We start from the raw sequence: 19,501 nt of genomic DNA, 5'->3' as shown, positions 1-19,501 counted from the left end.
CTATTCTGCCGCCGTCTCAGCTTGCTGGAAGAGAAACTGGAAGAGGCTGGAAACCCCCTACACGCCTCCTTCCAATCTCTTTTAACCAGCAGATGGCCCCCTTGGACTCTCTCTCTGCAGATTGTGTGGCACTAGGGCGAAAGCAAGGAGGGGCTGCTTAGCGTGTCCTTAATTTTCCCTCTCTCTGCGCACGGTGTGTGCATGGAAACTCTCCCTGGTGCAGGGCTGCCACCATGTCTCCCTGAAGGAGATGCTCCTGGCGGCTTGCAGCCGTGTGCTTGGCGCGGCTCCCCCCTCTCCTCCTTCGCCTGGCGGGTGTAGAGTGGCAGCCTCCCGGCCGCTGATCGCTCTCGCGAGGTGAGGAGGGCTGGGAGAGCGGCTCTGGGTGGGTGCGTGCGTGCGGAGACTGGAGAGCCCTCCCCGGGGCCGGGCTGGGAGAGGAGCTGCGCCGGACCGGCCGGGAGAAGCGGGGCATTTCCCCCCCTCCGCCACCCACGCCTTCCGCTGACACCTCGGGCCGAGGAGGTGCCCGTGTGAGCGCGGGGGAGGAGAAGGCGGAGAGCCGGGACCAGAGGGAGGAGGAGGGGAGCGAAGAAGGAAGACGCCTGCGGGGCTGAGCGCTGTATCCGCCCGGCGTTCCCGGCTGCCGATCCGCCCCTGGCAATACCCCGGCCGGAGCCGGGAGGAGCCATGTAGCGAGAAGCCAGCGCAGGCACTTGTTTCCCCTGCAAACCAGCTCCCCCCCCGCCGCCTCTCGCCCCATTTTGCTGCCGCCTTTTGCCTGGCGTGGGGGAAGAGGAGCCCGCCAGCCCCCCAGCGCGCCGCCGCCGCCTGCCCACCCACCCGCACCGCCGCCGGGGCGCTCCCCGCCGCACAAGGGCCACCATGAGCGAGGAGAGCTCCGAGGTGCCCCGGGAGCTGCTAGGTAAGCCCCGCCGGGGGGGAGCGGGGGCGCTGCTTGGGGACTGATCCTGCTGGGGAGGCGGGGAAGTTATGAGGCCACATCGGGCGGGGGAGGGGGGGGCGCCTTTCCTTGCCTTGCCTTGCCCGCCCCAGCCTTGCGGTGGGGAAGGTGCAGCGAGGGCGAAGGTAGGAGGGGGGTGGCAGCGAGGGAAAGCCATATGCAGCTCCTGTTCCTGGCGCCGCTGCTGCTGCTGGAGAGATTTGCGTCTGGGCGGCTTACGGGAGCCTTTGGAGTCCTGGAAATAACAGCCCAGCCCAGCGCGTTTATCAGCTGTGCAAAAACCAGCCGAAAGCACCGTATTAACCCCTTGCGGTGGCTGAAAAGTAGACAGTGCATGCCCCCATCCTTGCAAACATATAGTGACCTTATGGGTGGGCCTTCATGCTAGCACAGCACAAGTCATGGTTGCTATACATTTGAAGGGAGTAGCCTGTAGACTCAACGTGGAAAGCAAGTGGTTAAAGGTCTGGGGGTTTTTTTGACTTGCAGTAGCAAGATTCCTAGTTTAAAACTACTCTTAACTTCTCCGTCTCCCTCTATGCCCGTAGGCATTCTATGGTGCCATATGTAATTGTTTGGAGCCCTTTGAAATACCTGTGCATTGCAGCATGAGTCAGGGAGGATATTGCAGAGAGCCTTAAATCTGAATTTTCTTAACATTTGACACGTTAGATCACACAACTTCATTTTATTCCTCTGTGTGTGTGTGTGTGTGTGTGTGTGTGTGTGTGTGTAGTAATTCAGTTCTCTGGACATGCAGTGTTTAAGGTAGCCTACAAAGAAAAAAAAAAAGTATTTAATGCTTTGTACTCCACAAATCACAATTGATCACATGTGGTGCTAAAGCTACTTGGGAGCTTCTTAACATATGAATTATCAGTATGATACACTGGCGACTGATGCAATCTAGATATTGCACAATAACTCGTGATAGTTGGAACATTTTGGGCCCAGTCACTCCTTATTCAGGCAAAACTTCCTTTGGTTTTATTTGAAGTTTTTCCTGAAGAAAGACTTCAGGATTTGATTTAAAATACAAGTAATTATTTTAAATCTTTTCAATGACAGGTGGAAGCAATATCTTGTCAGCCTATGTTATATATGTTACACTGTATATTAATTTTGAGTTTTTAAAATTATTTGGTTCACTCACTAATTTTCTCTTTGGATTATCTCAAATTATGACATACTGGTGAGCACTAACTCAGTATTTGTGTATATATATATATAAGTCCATGTATAACTCAGGATGAAAAATTGCTGCTGGCATAAAAGTTCTCCTTCTAAGCAAAATAACTCCATTTTAAATGTCCAAAATATTACATTATTAGGATTATATTATAGACTAATTACATGTAAAAATGAGTGGCTTTTAGAGTTAAGGGTGGTTGGTGGGCCTAGGTGTAGACAGAGAACTTTTTGAACTATCAACTTTTTTCATCTGCCTTTTTTGTGTCTTTAAAACAGCAAGATATGTTTATCGGTTGAGCAGCTAGCATGTGTTAATGTTGTGACTGGATTTCTACTATAAATTAATATGTGATGAGTTAAGATGTGTCACATATGCTAAGGGAACCATGAAGCAAAGCTGAGTCATTCTGGTACTTCTTTTAAAAATAAGGCATTATGTTGTGCCATAAAGTACCAAAATCTGTTATTAACTTTAGTAAAGTTTCAGAATTTTGCTGTGATCCTGCAAGATTATCTACACAGGCATCAAGACCTTTGCCCCCATCAGGAGCCAAATTTACTTCAGAAGGGCTCTGCATGGGTCCATGGGTCTGTTCACACAGATCAGCATGCAAAATTGGGGATTTCAGTGTCCTGTGCATCTAATTAGTATTGTTGTTTGCTTTCTTAATTATTATGGAGCAAACACTCTGGTCATAATGGAGTATTTCACAAGGAAGAAAATTTAATTTTCTTGCTAGACAATCAGGATTCCCCAGCGATCTGAGAGCTCTGTGAAAAAGACATTCAACAAAACTTAATGGGTAAAACACAATGGCTAAATTGTGAGGCTGGATTTACAACTTACACACTCCTAGGTACAGCATCTTCAGTGCCCTTCCCTGCCTACATCTGACGTTGTGTTTTCTGTGCTGTGAGGGGGAGGCACCTGGAGAGGGGGGCTGGCCAGGCCAGCTTCATGGGGGATGGAGGGAGCTGGGGCATAGGAGGAATATGCTCAACCCTGGGCTCTGGCTTCTGTTCTGGCCTGGGACGGGACCTCAGGGGGAAGAGGAGGAGCTGGAGGTGGGGTCAGAGTTCTGGCACTTGTGCAGGGCCCCCACATCTGCCACTGTTCAGGTGCCCCTAGAACGTCAGCGCCCCAAGGCGCATGTCTACTGTGCCTAATTGGAAATCCGGCCCTGCTACACGGGGAAGCAGAAGTCTTGAATTCTAGTCCCGGTTCTGTCATGCACTTCCTGTGTGATCTTCAGCAGTTCACTTGGGACACAATATTTAAAAGTATCTATGCTGATTTTGAAACACTTGGTGCCTGGTTTCAGAGGTACTTGTGTCTCAGTTTGGGCACCCAGAAATGGAGGCAATCGAAATAAGTGTGTACTTGAAAATTTGTGCCTTAGCTTCCTGGTGCCTCAGCTTCGTGGTCTGTAAAATGACTTGAGAAATGCATTTGCCAGTGATGAGTAGGAAATTTTCTTAGTTATGTGGAGAATTCTGTAAAATTAAAATTTTGTATTTAAAAAAAGATAACCCTAATGTGAATTGATACCATGATATTTTCGTGAGTCTCTGTTCCAGTGCCTCTGATGGTCCTTTTTAGCTTTTTCAGTCAAAAGCACTCTAAAATGGAAAAGTTTGTAATCAGTTTCACTGTTGCTTTTTAAAACTCTGTGAAACTGACAAGAATCAAATTGACTTCATTCTACTGCTTCTTCAGAAAGCTGAGAATAGTAGCAGAAGCACTTGGAGCTATTTATTGGGGAGGAGGAACTAAAAGGCAAAGGGTCCCGGGTAAAGTTGTAGAGTTGCCACCCAGTTCTCCTCCTCCCACAGCAGCCATGTGGCATGGGGAGGGACAGAGTTTCCGACTACTGTTGACTGCAAAAAATTTCCCCTCCTGCAAAAATTTAAAGTGGTTTGAAAAAATATTCATCCCAAATTGGGATAAAAAGACAAAAATTTAAAATGTTTCATGGGCGAGAGTCTCTAATTTCATTTTTCAAGAGAACTGAAATGAAATTTTTAAGCTTGCTTCCCTGGGCTTGCCCAGCTCCCCATGGAGTGAGCAAACAATCCAGTCAGGAAGCTCTAGCTCCTGGAAGTCTTCCAGGTGGACTGTCCCAGAGCTTGGGATCCTGGTACCCTGTGAGCTGGCCAGCCTGGGGGCAGATTGCCTTTCCTGCTGCCTGGGGAGCCTGGCAGCCTTCAGTTAGGTTTTTGTGATGGAAAATTGAAATAGTTCCTCAGAAAACTTAGATTTTCTGGAAACAGATTTTTCCATCGGAAAATCATTCCAGCAGAAACTTCATGACAAGTTCTGTTTCTGATTTTCTGTCTCACCTGCTTCCTGCTTGCAGAAATCTCTAGCTTTTTCTAAACTAATATGACAGCTGTGTTGTTTGTTTTAACACATTCTAACTAACACTTGAAAAATGTAATGTAGACAAGAGACAATGCCTTTAATAGGTGTTAAACTGGTTGAGTGAGAGCCTGGGGAAAGCCTACCTGTTGGCTTCTAACATCACCCCTTTAAATCTTAACCTAGATAAGGATAAAGTGAATAAAAAGATCATTTGCCTTTTTAAAAGTACCAGTTATGTAGGTTTGAAAGACTTTTTTTCCAAGTATCGTTTTTTTCTCTCTTAAAAAAGAAAACTGAATGTAATACTTATAAAAGGTGATAGATTGACTGCCCTTGAGACTGAATTCCTCTCTTTATCCACCAGTGACATCAGTGCTAGCAATAGTGTAAGCTTTCTGACACCAACCCATGCTCGTGGGTTCCCTTCAGGTCAGGGTTGAGGCCTTTAGAGAAAAGAAGTTAGTTTAGTCTTTATGGTCATTCAGTACTTGGCTGCTGTGCTGAGAATGTAAAAAATGATGTACATTCATAGAAGCTTGGGTGTTGAGTCCACGAGGTACATATGTAACCACTTGGCCTTGGACTTAAACCAGAACTGCATTTCACAGAGTCCTCTGTACAGTGGTCAGGGGTTAACATCTGGAACTGGGCTGGATTCCCATCATAAATTAGGTATGGAAAAACTCTGTATTCTATTATTAGAGACATCTGACCACAGAAATATTATCAATAAAGGGCTGAATTGTGCTGTGTTACAGCGTGTCCATTGACTTCAGTGGGGTTTTCAGATGTAAATGTAAGTTTGCTCAGGGTGTTTTAAAGTAACAAAGAAGGAGTTATTTGATTTTTTCATATAGTTGGTTTAGCAAGGTTATACACTGGTGCTCCCATAGTGGCTTGTTTTGGATGTTTTCATGTCTCACAGAATGGGAACAGTATAGAGAAATATAAATGACTTTACCTATAGAGTATGTGCAGAATAAGACTTTAATATGTCTATAATCTCTACTCGGGACAATGGACTTGTTATTTAAATAGCTGAGTATATGACAAATGTCTCATAAAATTAAACGTGACTTCATTTTTATTAGTCAGTTTGATGTGTGTATAACCTCTCTTTAATGAGTGTAACAGAGAGGTGCTTGGTAGAAAAATGTCAGTTTAATACAATGTGGCTGAGAGGAATTTTTCCTGAATGCTTGAAAATACTGTTTTTCTTTTCCTCTCTTTTTAACAATGGAAGTATTTGATTAAAGTGTTCTCCATTATTTCAGAAAGTATCAAGGATGTTATTGGGAAGAAGATTAAAATTTCAGTGAAGAAAAAAGTAAAGCTAGAAACCAAGGGAGATAAAGTGGATAACAAAATATTGGTAAGTACAGTATGATAACTCTGATTAAAAGTAGACAAATATTTAGAGAAGCTGACTTCATTTACTGTTAAGAAACTAATTCTCCCCATGGAAAATTTGTCCACATGTACTTTGAACTATGTATCACTTGTTTTCTCTATTTTCTTGTCTAGTTTGTCTGAAAACTGTATATATATCTCTAGGTTATTGGTTAGAACTTCTCATGGATGTCAGTAGGAATTCTGAGCAAGAAACGCATGATCAAACCCATAAATAATTGTATATCTTTTAAGAAATTTTAAATTGTGCCAAACATTCTGTTTCTACTGAGGCTACACTGCCAGACAGTGTAACATTAACACTGTCTAGTCTTTTAAAAACAATCTATTATTTGTATTTGTTTGTTTGCAGTGCATAGGTTAAGGTTATTGTAACTAAAAATAAATGCTCTTTGTATGTGACCCTATCATTCCCAAAACTGTCCAGAAGGAAAAAGTAAAGTTAATCTCACTCATATATATTTTCCTGTTTTCTCAAGACTAATGTGTCTGTCCTTTTTGATAAGAAGAGGGCTGTAGTAATGTGGTGGTTCTGGTACATATCCTCTTGCATCCTTGGATGTGTATTTAAAAAAACCCCAAAAAACCACAACTCCTGGAACTTCATTTGCCAGTGTGTTTGACACCTATATGTTGGGGGAAGCAGAGAAGGGTATCTAAATACAACAGACTGCAATACTGCTATAATATTTTGCAGGATATTTTGAAACAGGATGGATAGTATCAATAAAGCAGACATAGATCTGAAAGTTTTGTTGCCAAGACAGAGTTCTTAGAGGCTATAGTTGCATGACAAGAGGCAGTTGGGTTGTTTTGTGTTTTGAAAACAAATATTTCTTAAATCTAAATTTGTGACTAGGTTGCATTCTGGGCTCATAAAGTATGTTGGTTATTCCTGGTCAGTAGTGATACTGATAATAGTCTATGTTTCTGTGTGAACAACTACTTAAAGAATTTGAAATATTGTCTGTGTAACATCTGTCCAAGGATCCTTTTATACGTAACTGTAGGGCCTACAATGTCTGTTAGGTTGGGAATGTGAATGTTGATTGATAGCCACTATTTATTTGAAAGCCATGTTTACAGAGTAAGCTGACAGATTCAGTGAAGCAGTAACACTTGATTGACTTTTGACTTACACAGAATCATTGTTATCAGTAGCAGAATATATTGTGGAAATATTGCTATACTGTTCAGGATTGATGGAATATTCTCCCCAAAATAATAATGCCAAGATTAGCCTGGGTCTGCAAGAAATGGGTTTTATATTATTTCAAATTTTGTGACTTCATGTATGAATTTCTTGATTTTAAATGTATAAACTTAAATTGTGTCATGACTGCACAGTGTCCATTTTTATCCACATACACAATGTACATGGCAGTAAAAGAATGTCAGGCTTTGAATTGTAAGGGAAATTTTGAAAGGACATCAGTAAAACTTCTAAAAATGTGATGACTCAGTTCATTTTGTCTCTTTTGAAATCTATTCTCCTAAGCTCTCAGCTGGTGATTTTAATGTTTTCTGATTGGCTAGGTCTACCTTTATTAGAGGTTACACAAGTGTGTGAACATTTATATAAAAATGTCTCATTCACTGCATAGTATGAACCGTGCTCTGGGGATGAATCATTGAAAGAAACTGTTGTCTATATGACCCTGGTTGTTGCAGAATTTGGAAGGTGTGTACCTATTGCATACTGCCTAGAGAACTCTGCTCAGAGGCATAAACGGACAAAGGAACAGAAATAAGCCCCAAGATCACAAATCTCACCACCCCTTCCCTGCCCCGTGTCTATATTCCTCCTCCTGGTGTGGTGAATGGTCATCTTGGTCAGCGCCAGGAGGAGGTTGATGAGAAGATCTTGAGATTTGTCGGGGCCTCAGATGTGATATTTGTAAATGAGGAAGTGGAAGGAGAAAGACAGCCAGCACCTCATAAGAAGTTCTGGAGGATCAGGAAGAGGGTCTGCAGTCTGACATGCCCTACGTAGATGCTTATGTATTTCTTTTCAAAATTTAGATATCCCATATTTGGTTCTGTGTTTTCTTTAGGTGAATCATAATGGATTTGTAAAGTCTGGGTGGTAGCTGGCTCTCACTACCCTCCCCTTCCTCCTCCCCCTTCACCTTGAACCTAATTGGATAGTTTAAGCACTAGTAATGTGTTCCCTCCCTTTTACTATTTTTGGGACAATCCCCCCCATCAAATCGTAGGGGCTTTACCTGTGAAGTCCAAGCATAATACATTATGGGGAACCCAGATTGCCTTCCTCTTCCTGGCTGCTGTGGGGGATGTTGGTCTTTTCTTCTTTTTCTTCTTGCTGACAGACATGTTTGCAGGCAGCCCCTCTCGTATATCTTTCCACTCAAGCCCCATTTTTAGCTATAATGGTTTTTAAACCAAAATGGTATGTAAAAACTGTGTGGTCCAGCCCTTGGATTGTAATATCTTCATATTCAAAAGATTCATTAAAGGGAAATAAAAGCTGGTATATATTGTCTGACATCACACTTCGAGCAGGAGAATGAAAATCTATGTGGAAAATTGTTGAAACTCTGCTTCTTATCTGGCTGCCAGTTTTCTGAGTAATATGAATAAGCTTTTACATAACTCTGTTGTTCCTAGTCCTTGCAGCTTGTGTTGGAGTCTCTGATGTCGCACCATAAATAATGGACAGTGTTGTTCATGGGATTTAATTAGAAGCGGAGAGGTAGTGTTTGTTTCTCAGACTCACCTCCAGCTGTTCCAGCATTCCATTCTATTTGTAAATATTCACATATCGCGCACAATGTTCCTCCAAATTGTAGGATCAGATTAAATAATTAACTGTTATCCCAAATCTCAGTGCTCTTGGGCAAATATTTATCCTTAGAACCTGACTGTTGGAAAGTCAGGTGACAAGATCTGAATATTGATCTGTTGTTTTTAGAGTGTCTGGTTCTGCCACCTTTCAATAGCATCTTAACAAGCACGTGGCTGTATTGATATCTGTGAATGAAGGTGATGGAATGGAGCTCATAGTGAATATGGCAACATGATTGCATTGAATCCAAAAGATGGAGTAGAAAAAAATAATTTTATTGTCAATTTCTTCTCTTCATTTTTCTCTCCCTCACTGGTGGTTAGGATTTTTGGGGTTTTTTTAAAGGCTTTTTTTAATGGGCCTTGGATTGGTTATCTGCCCTGAAACTACTTAATGTAAAAATCTGTACTTTTCTTGAATGAAGTAGTGGTGCACTTTGCTGAAAGTCATGTGGAGGACACAGTAAGCCTGAACTAGGCCACTAATTAGGTTCACTAATTGAAAAGTTAGTGCAGCATGCCATGAAAAATGCCTTCGTTACTCTGAGCCACCCTCTTCAGTCTTTGTTGTGGTAGGAAAAATATGGGAAGGGCATTCATTAGTCTAGTTTCTAAATATTTACTGTAGATTGCCTGCTGGTCTTATCCATTTTCTCTTGTGGTGGTACATTAATGCTGTATAAAGTAATTAAATGCCAAGGTTATTAAAAGTAGTACTTAAATATAATTAATGATGCTAAATGTTCTGTATACTGATAATAGAAGTCCCCAATTTCTGCTCTAGTGGTATCTAGATTTCTGCTCTTGTAGTGTCTGTCTAATCTCTCTGCATCTTTAAAGTACATCTCTGTAGTTGCTAATTTCCTTACGTTAGTAAGAGCTTTTGGATTCCTTTGTAACTTTTAAGTTGAAAAAGGATTACTAAAGTTGAAATATTAAGGGCCAGACTCTGATGACCGTATACTACCTTCAGGAGTAGTAATGTATTATTTCTCAAGTAGCCTCAGTGAAATTAATCACTGAGCAAGGTACTACTCACGGTAAGGGTTTCTGAATATGGTCCAAAATGAAGACAGGTAGAAAATGCATTCATCTTGTGATTTTAATGACCACAAAATGAGTTGAGACTCAATAGGCTAGTGCAAAGTTGGGGGAACCTGACATGCCAGTGGCTGTGCCTATGAGTGAAGCTGCAGAAGACAAAGAGGGAACATGCTTTTCTGTTCACAGATGTGTAGTAGCTTCACCTCATACTGTACTGAGAGGAGTTTGAAATGCAGCAAGGTCCAGTGATGTCATAGAGACTTGGGCAGAAGGTTCCTCAAGAGTGATGCAAGGGAGGGATGAGAGCAAAGGGAAGACATGGACTATCCTTTCCTGCTGTAATATAAATATGCTTAGTGTGCATATAGTGCTGTTGTTCTTCAGAGTGTCTTGCAGCATTAATTAATCTTGACAATACTCTTGCTAAGTGAGACACAGAGCCGATACAAATTAAGTCTGTGACATTTTTTTGCCAGAGTAGATGAGTTTTGAAAACTACATTAATACATGTCACTGCTATAAACTGACTTCAAACACAACTGTCTGATTTGGATGGGACCGAAGCAATTTAAAACATTGTGCTTAAGACTCCCAGACGTGTACGTGTGTGTGTGTGGGGGGGAACCATTTTACAGTGCCACTTTGCCCAGTCTGCTAGCTGAGCAACTGTTTTGGGAAGCTAGTTCTAACCCTGTTTTCAAAGGCATCATGTTCTAGTGAGAACAGGGCCCTGAATATGATGAATGTGGGACATCTTGTTTCTTTTCCCAGAATGGACATAATTGTGACCCTTATCGCATGCAGTCTCTGTCTCACCCTTCAGGAAGGATTCTGTCTTTATTTTTATAGCTTATTTGGCTAAATTTAGGGTTTTGTTTCAAAATTCTTTCTCACCCTATCATGTTCCTGCCTGATCTGAAGTCTGAACAGCTGATAGTCTTGGAGAGAGTTCTTGAATCTGTCTGTAACTGACTGACAAGAAAAGTAGTTAGCCTTGGCTTTGGTTCACTGAAGAAACTTTTTTTTTTTTTTTTCAACAGTGAAAAGAAAAGAGTGGCTTTTTTCCTCTAGTGTAAAACATTAAAAATGCTTACACTGATATTTCTCAACTTTAAATGTTGTCATTTGCACGTGGAAGTTTAAAAGCTTTTAGGTGGCTGTAAGATTAATTCTAACATTGAATCTTCTTTGCCTTTTTTTAGTCCATTGTTCAGATATGACCTCTGCTAATACGCTAGCTGGAACATACATTTTTCCAGTCCAGGAAGCAGCCTTTAGCAATAATTTACATATATAAAGGAGTTGTATAACCAAGTAGATACTTCATTGTAGGGTATTTTTTCCACTGAAATAAATAGTTTACCAAAAGTATAAACTGTAATACAGAGTGAACATATCTTAATATTCCAAGTCAAATATTGTCTTTTGAAATCTACCCCATATAAGTCATTAAATTGAGCTCCTGTGGTGTGTACGTGTTAGAAGGTCTGTTAAATTAAAATACTGTGGATTTTGTGTGCTGTTTTCATGAATATTGCTTAAAGCTGCTTTTAGACGCAAGGTCTTTGGCAAGATAGATCTTTTTGAGTGGTTTTTGTGAGGAGACCTGACACTTTTCCTGGAGGAAGGTCTTTCAGATCCACTTGAGGGTCAGTCCTTCGAGGACCTGGGGGCAAGCGAGCCATGGAAGTTGACAGGGCACTGTGGTCTCTTAGAGCATGTCTCAGGGCTTAAATTCTCAGAGTATTTCCTGAGGCCTCTCTTCCCCTCCCATTTTCTGCCTACCAGCCTACACAGCTGTATCATGTTTTCATACTTTCTTTTTCTTCCCTGACCTTCTCCTGGGATCAGTTGTGGTATGTCTTCCTTTCCTGATCCAGGATCTCACATATGGCTCAGCAATGCACATTGAGAGAGGTGAACCACAAGCTAATGAAAAGTAGCATTGATATAATCTGCACTTTCAAAGATGATTGAAAAGGGGTCATGATTATGTTCATGTTCAAGAAACCCCATTCACATTTGATTGATGTTATCGGTATGATATTGATGCACTTTACAAGCAATTTTATTGAAGTTGGCATTGCCTTCTGTTGACTGTCCATGTATTTTCTGAAGCCACATACTACTGTTCTCTCCTTCAATTGCAACCTATGGTAGAAAGCCTGGACTTCATGTTCTCCACAGAGAATTCCTCAGAAATTTGTCTTGTGCACTTTGGATGTTGATTTCCCTGCACTATAGCTCAAGTGACAGTTCCACTAACTCTTATAGAGCATCAGAAAGTATGCACAGGTTAAGTACAAATGATGTAGATGTCAGGTGTTTCTGGAGTCTGCTGAACATGTCTTTTTCTTTACCTTGTGCTTCCGCTGACAGCAAAGAAAGAGAGCACGGTAATTCTTCCAGACCGCTTTCACTGCACGGATACTAGACGCAACCCAATTTTCAAGATTTTTACAGGCAAAGTTGCCGCACATTCTTGAAGTTCTATTGTGCTTTTAGAGGAGGCATGGTACAGATAGTACAGTTTGTCGATAAACACTTTAAAGTGGTCGACTCCATGAACGTCTTGCATGATGTTGTGAACAGAGAGTTCCAATCAGTGGGCAGAGCAGTGCTAGACACTGCTAGATTTACCTTTGGAAAATGCAGCTACAACTTAGCATGACTGCAGCTCTGCTTTTCCAACTTAGCCTGACTGTGGTTCCATCACAAGCAAGAGCCACCAAAAGCTCCTTTAAGTAAGCCTCTGTGAATTCCACTGCATCCAACTTTTGCAGCAAGATTCTGGCAATGGTTTGGGCAGCAGTGACTATAAACACCAGTAGGTCAACAAACATGTTCGTAGGCTGCTCCGTCATCTTTGTTGCAAATCTTATGTAGTTGATAAGAGTGGAAGCCTGGCTCAAAGTAGTTGACCAATCATCACTGCCATTTTGCACTTATGAGATGATATATTTTTAAATATTTTTATTCATTTCCTCTGCAATGTGCAATGCTAGTGCAGGTGACATTTGAGTGCAGAATTCGCCCCATGTTTAGTCTGTTTAATTTCTGCAGATCACTTTCTGTTTCAAAATTGTAGGAGGGATAATTTTGTTTTGCCAGTTTGTACATAGTACGGAATACTCTGTATGTAGCTTCAGTATGCTGTGATTGTCCTTGCACTTGACATGCTATCCATTTTTTATTCTCTGACTTACTGTGAATACTTTCTGTGGCTTTGTGACTGTGAGACTTGGTGCTCATATATCTTTTTCCTCAGAGACTTCATTTGTTTTATTTTGCTGTCCCCAGAGCTTGAAATATCAGATTTAGCCCAAGTTTTAACAATCTTCAAGCCATGACCTCTGCTCATAACTCTGAGAGACTGTACTTTTGCACAGATACTAAATGTTTAACATTTAGCCACGGATTTATTATTATTATTATTATTATTATTATTATTATTATTATTTTGGACTGTCTGACAATGATAGGTCACGCCCGCCACATTCTGTTGCGTCGTCATGTCCTTCTTGCTCATCAGAGATGCTCTGCATTGCTTCTTCATCCTGACGAACAGTGCCTCTAACTTCCCCACTGTCCTCTGAATTAGACAGTTTCCTCTTTCTTGTGAAAGAATTAGTGATTTTATTTTTTGACTCATGTTGGGAAATTGAATACCATACACAGAAACCAACCATACGCACAAATCAGGTGTGGTTACCCAGTGACTTTCGCCTTCCTTGATTGTCAGAAAGATGTTTGCTTGTTTACATTCTGTGTCAGCTACCCATATCTGTGGCCTGCCAGCCTATGTACGGCTTCTGTTGCTCTCAATTTATAATATGTAAATATGTTAATTCCTCATAATTACCACAAAAATGAATTGCACAGTACTCTCAAAAATAAATTGTTGCATACTTATTTTTATTAAGGCATCTGCCCAGTGGCGGGGCTTAGGGCTCCTGTCCTACAGGGTGGTGGGGAATGGGGCTTCAGCCCTGCGGGAGGCATGCCGGGGCACAGGAGGCACCGGGCTTCAGCCCTGTGGGAGATGCACAGACCTCCAGAAACTGGCTTGCAGTCCCCCAGAGCCGTGAAAATATTTACCGGTACCCAGCTCCGGACTGCTTCAGCTGAATGTAAGCCCTGGTACATCTATATTGTAATTAAAAACTCATGACTGGCTCGTGCCAGCTGACTCAGACTTGTAGGGCTCTGGCAAAGGGGCTGTTTAACTGGGTTGTAGATGTTCGGGCTCCAAGACTCTGTAGAGCCTGTCCTCCGTCTCAAGCCTGAATGTCTACACTGTAATTAAATAGCTCCTTCCCCAAGCCTGAGTCAGCTGGCATGGGCCAGCTGAGGGTGTCTAATGGCACTGTCCAGGTACTGGTATCAGAGGCTGAGATCCGGATGTGTGTGTTTGGTGGGGGGAGGTTCCAAGCTGTCGCACTTTTATAGCTTGAAAGGTTACCAGCTAAGCCTGCCCATAATTTGTATTCTTCTTAAATTATCTTTTAAAATTTTTTTCTTCATTAGTACCGAAGTTGAGACTCAGCCTATTTAGGGGGTGTGTTCTGCCTACACTGGTCTCGCAGAAAATATTGCAAACAAGTGTTTGCAATGAAAACTGATCTCAGGGACATATGCATTATTTAAAGAAAAAAGCTGGGAGTTCAGCTCCTCAGCATACCACCTTCATCTTTGTAAGTGTTCCAGATTTTCATCACTCCCATAACGGGGAAGGTGATGCTGTTTGTAACATGGTGGCAGTATTTGCTAGAAACATCTTTTCCCTCTCCATTGGCAGGTGTAAGCCTGCTTAGAAAGGGTTAAGTGAGTTCTGCTAACAGAATGAGGCTGATGACTGTTACCCCACCTCTTTATTAGGGCATTGGGCCTGGCTGTCTGAAGAGAGAGGATCTAGGGTGTAGACTGAGCAGTTCTGAGGAGGACAGGCACCTACTTGCACTTTTCTTTCTGAATTTCTAGGCCTCCATCTTGCAAAATATAAATTTGCATGGTACTGCTTAGGTTTAAAACTTGATTGGAAACCATATTAATTGTTTTTGTTCTACAGCAACTTGGAGAAAGAGGAGAATAGAAGCTGGCTGTGTGAAAAGAAACTCTTTCTTCTGAGCAGCCTTTTGGATTTGTAAGAACATTAGAGGATGCTGGAAGTGGCAGTGTTCTTCTGAATTGCATTTTCTGTCTTAACCGTAGGGTTTTTGCTCACCTGCTTACTTTTGGATGTTAATGATATTGCTTTTAAAGAGAATCTGTATTTGCAAGAGAGGGACATACAGGCTTACCAGAACTGACAACAGGAAGAAAAATAACTTTTTCCAACTCCCTGTGTTACACTTTCTGAAGTGATGCACTGTTAGAGCTGCCTTTCCTGGAACCTAAACAGGAAGAGCTGGTTCAGCCAACAGACTTTCACTCAGAAGCCTGACCGGAATTAAACAAGCTGCTTCAATAGTGCTTGGCTTTCTCTTTTTGTCTGCTCTTTAAATATATTTTCTATGGATCAAACAGAAAGGACAGGGCTGAACATTTTACCAATGTAACAGGGATGTTGTGTGGCTTAATTGTAAAGTAATTTGAGATTCCTGGATGAAGGTACTATGGAAGTGAAAGCATATTTCTATTTTTTGTTCAGATGTGGCTGTCTTTGAAATAAATCAGCATGTGATCACTGATCTGGACAGGCTTTTTAGTATTTTTGCGGGAAGAATATTATTATTCTAGTAAGTCTAGAGGAGAGAAGTTGTTGTCAGGGATTGTCTAGGTTTGTAGATGCGTTTCAGATTGGATATTAACACTTCAATCCCAATCTCTGAGTTGAGGCTTTTAATAATATAATGAAAGGTGCTATAGAAGTACTTAAATAGATAGAGACTAAATCCAGCTTTAGGAAGCCTTCTTAATTGTATTGTTATAATACACTGCAGTCTTTATTACCTCAGTGACTTAAGGGACACTGAATAGGTTTGGATAATCAAGGTTCTGGATAATCAAGGGACTTTTCAGTGTAATTTAATGGATGTTGGGGGATGTGACCCTCTCTTGGGTAAAAGGAATTCTGCATAATGAAACTTTGGATAATCTGATTATATTGTATTAGGACGGCAGAATTGAAACTTCGTCTGTAGTTTGTAATTTGGTACATAAATGTTATGTTTCTCTTATGACCAACAAACAATATTTTTAGCAAAAAAAAAGAAAAAAGTCAAATTCTCTTTAGCTACTCTCAATTTGTATTGATGTAACAATCAGTTTAGAGTTGATTTTGTCCTAGAGGGTCAAATCCAGCCCTGTCCATGAGTGAAAAAGCTCCCTATGTGTTGTTTGGTGTGCACAGTCTGGGGTGAGGAGTGGATGTGCATTGTTCTGTTTGAGTTTCCTGTGCAGGTGGAGAGATGGGCAGGACTGGAGAATCTGCTGCTGCATGGATCCTGATTATTTGGGTTGGGTGTTGGGCCATCCTGGGGACATCTAAACTAAACAGTTTAGTATCTGGATTACAGCAACAGCTACCAATAGTGCTAAATTACTAGTGTACAAAGGGTTCTTTTTTTATTATTCAGTTAGTTAATTTCTTATCACCATGTCATGAAAAGCTGTCCTGAGCAGATTATATCCTTACATAATGGTGAAAACCCTGAACCCTGTCTACACTTGTGCTTACATGGTTGTTACCACTGTACAGCTGCACTCTTGCTAGCATTCGCTGTAATATGGATACTAATGTTTTTTTTTCTTGTATAGACAAGGGCAATGTGTAAACTGAAGGTTTGGCTATATATATATATAAAATAATAATAATAAACCCAAAATGTAGCAACATATACAATAAATAATGCATTTAACTTGCAGTGCTTTGAATCAAATTGTGATTTTTAAAGATCCAGTTTGTTACAACGTTTAAAAAATAAGTTACATATATCACTAAACTCTACTTTGAAATTATTTCACTTTGTCAGTGGAGTAACTTAAACAAGAAACGAGGCAGCTAAATGAAATCACTGAACCCAGCATGTTGTCTCTTGAATCAGGATGCAGTTCATTTGCTAACTGTGTGGTTTCCCTAGACAATATGCATATCTCTAGGTTTTGGTATGCTGATTTGTTTCAGTCTGAGCACATTCTTCTGTTGATGCTCACTGTTTGAAATGTTAAAGCCTGGTTCACCTTCTATGCTTCTGAGCCCTTGTAGCTTTGTCTGTTTCATTTATTTATTATTAAACAGCACTTTTCTAGCAGAAAGAAGTATATAAAATCCTTTTTGCTGTGCTGAACCCAGCCAGGAGCACACCATCTAGATAGTTTGGAAGAATTAATTTTTTTAATAATGTAAATATTTGGTGATATTCCCTAATTCAATTCTACATTTTCAATAGTCTACTTAAAAACATTGTAGAGTCTCTCTATTTGATCTCTTGGGTATTGGGGTATGTAAACACATGGAGACTTAAGTGTTAGAAACTATGATCCTACATACATTTTAGGTGTTCTGGTCCAGAGCACTGATATTACTCCATAAATAAAATTAGGTATTTAGTATGTGCCACAAAAATTCAATTGTGTAGTTAATGTAGTCTGTATAAAGTCCGTGTTTATCAAGCTTGGGTAACTAAAGTTAGGGACACAAATCCAAATTTAGATGCTAAATAAATGGCCGCCTTCTTTCATACATTTCACAAATTAATATCTAGATTGTTCAGACATCTAACTTCTGCATCATCAAGGGTGGCATGATGTGGTACTCCACCTTCCAATCTTCTTCTTGTGCACTCCACCCCCACACGTTTGACTGTCTGCATTGCTGCTGTGCAGTCGCACTGTAAAGAATGGGCTAAACTAAGCCAAATTTCAGCCTTGTGGCAGCTGCTTTGGCCATTCCAGTCAGCAGCCTGTTAAACCTAGTCCTGGATCTGCATTCCAGATTGCCAACGGGTAGGTGTAATTTTGGGCTTCTGAAATTTGTCAGCGTGTCTGTCTGTCTGTCTCTGAGTCGCTGCCACTCGGCAAAGACCTAGCTGTCAGCCGTGGTGTGCTATTGTCCATCTGAAATTGGCACTGGATGGCAGCACTGGATGTGAGTGCATGAATGGCCGCTGTAAAAAGATGTTACGAAGTCAGTTGTGGCAAGTCACCAAGAACGGCAGGCACCCTTCACCCCCTGTGGGGGGGCAGTGTTCGTGCTTTCCATGCCTGCCCCTGGGGCTGAGCTGAGCCCATTCTCTGCTCCATTACAGACACCAGCTTTCATACTGAATCACTGAAGCATCCCCTTGTGGGCAGCCCCACAACACCCTTCACTGGTGGGTCCAGTCTGTTCAATGCTCCTTGGCTCCCTGCCTGGCTGCGCTCCATGCTGCTGCTCCTCAGTGCCTCTGCTGCCTGGTGGCATCTGGTGTCCATGGGAAACACCTGCACACAGCAGCTGCTTAGTGCCTACCCTGGAATTGGTGCTGCCTGCGGCCTCCTGGCGGCTTCATCCTATTTTAGTCAAAGCTGTGCTGGGACCAGTGCTTTCAACATAGTCATAAATGATCTGGGAAAGGGGGTAAGCAGTGAGTCGGCAAAGTTTGCAGATGATACAAAACTACTCAAAATAGTGAAGTCCAAAGCAAGACTGTGAAAAGTTGCGAAAGGGTTTCACAAAACTGGGTGACTGGACAACACAATGGCAGATGAAATTCAAAGTAATACACATTGGAATTAGGTTTTCCAACAATACATACGAAATGGTGGGGTCTAAAATAGCTGTTACCACTCAAGAAAGAGATCTTGGAGTCCTTGTGGCTAGTTCTTAAAAACAGCCACTTAATGTGCAGTGGAGATATGACTCAGACCAGCTTGAGCTAGTTATACCTCCCCACCTCTGCTCTGCCTGCTGGTGCCCTGGCTCTTATTCTCCCTACCGCTGCTAGCCTGAACTCTAGGCAGCCCCCACATTTTACCTTTCCCAGCCCTGTAAGTCCTCTGCTCCCTCCACCCCCTTGCCTCTTCCTCTGCCCCTTTTAGTGACGTTCTAGTACTTTCAGCTTTAGGATTACACCACTGCCTAGCTCTCGTGACTGATATAAAAGGGGGTAAGGTGTACAGGTGGCAGACCCTGTCAATATCCTCTGCTGACCCAGGTACTGCTATGCCCTAGTGGTGAAATTGTGGGCAAATCCCAGTAGAATAGGGATGTCTCCTTAGAAAACAGGAAGGGTGTCCAAAAGCTGAAATATTTAAAATAAATCCGAATTAAATCATTGGGCACTCCATGTATCTAAAGACAGTGGTTTCAGTAACTCTGTAATCAGTGTTTGTTAACTAGTAGAAGCCACTGCTCCATTTTAAATTAAGGGATACATTTTCAGTGCTGTGTGCGCAGGGTGATCAGGTACACATTGTTCCTTTTTGGCAACAATGGGTCTAAAATTACAGCATCTTAAAATAAAAAAGATGCATGCATGGTGCAGATCTTATTGAATAAGTTAATGCATAAGTTACAATGAGAGTTGTGAGCACTGTGTGATAGCTAGAAATGAGTGAATAATTTGCAACTAATAAATTGTTAGATGACTTTGGCTCCTTGGCCTGATCATAGAATCTCTGCCAACAGATTGAAATGTCCTTAAATGTATTCATTCTTCAACGTGATTTGACCCTTTTTTCTTTAAAATTTTAAGGACCAAGTGTGCATTGTTCATTAATCACATGCACCGTTGTGTCTGGTC

General features: G+C 41.6%; 1 protein-coding gene across 2 annotated transcripts in view; it reads left to right on the top strand.

Annotated features, from left to right (window-relative positions):
• Nucleotides 1-213: 213 nt before the first annotated feature.
• CARMIL1 (capping protein regulator and myosin 1 linker 1) overlaps nucleotides 214-19,501 on the top strand; it is a 230,025-nt gene continuing 210,737 nt past the window's right edge. For both annotated transcript variants that reach the window (XM_067537570.1, XM_067537568.1), the window contains exons 1-2: nucleotides 214-925; nucleotides 5,792-5,889. In XM_067537570.1, the coding sequence (XP_067393671.1) occupies nucleotides 886-925; nucleotides 5,792-5,889 (138 nt within the window). In that variant the 5' untranslated portion in view covers nucleotides 214-885. The remainder of the gene's footprint in view (nucleotides 926-5,791; nucleotides 5,890-19,501) is intronic.

The sequence above is a fragment of the Emydura macquarii genome, unplaced genomic scaffold (assembly GCF_026122565.2).
Source record: "Emydura macquarii macquarii isolate MOO-44397 ecotype Brisbane River unplaced genomic scaffold, CSIRO-AGI_Emac_v2 contig_431, whole genome shotgun sequence".
Classification (NCBI taxonomy): Eukaryota; Metazoa; Chordata; order Testudines; family Chelidae; genus Emydura; species Emydura macquarii.
Note: the sequence above shows the minus strand (reverse complement) of the source record. Positions and strands in the feature narration are given on the sequence as shown.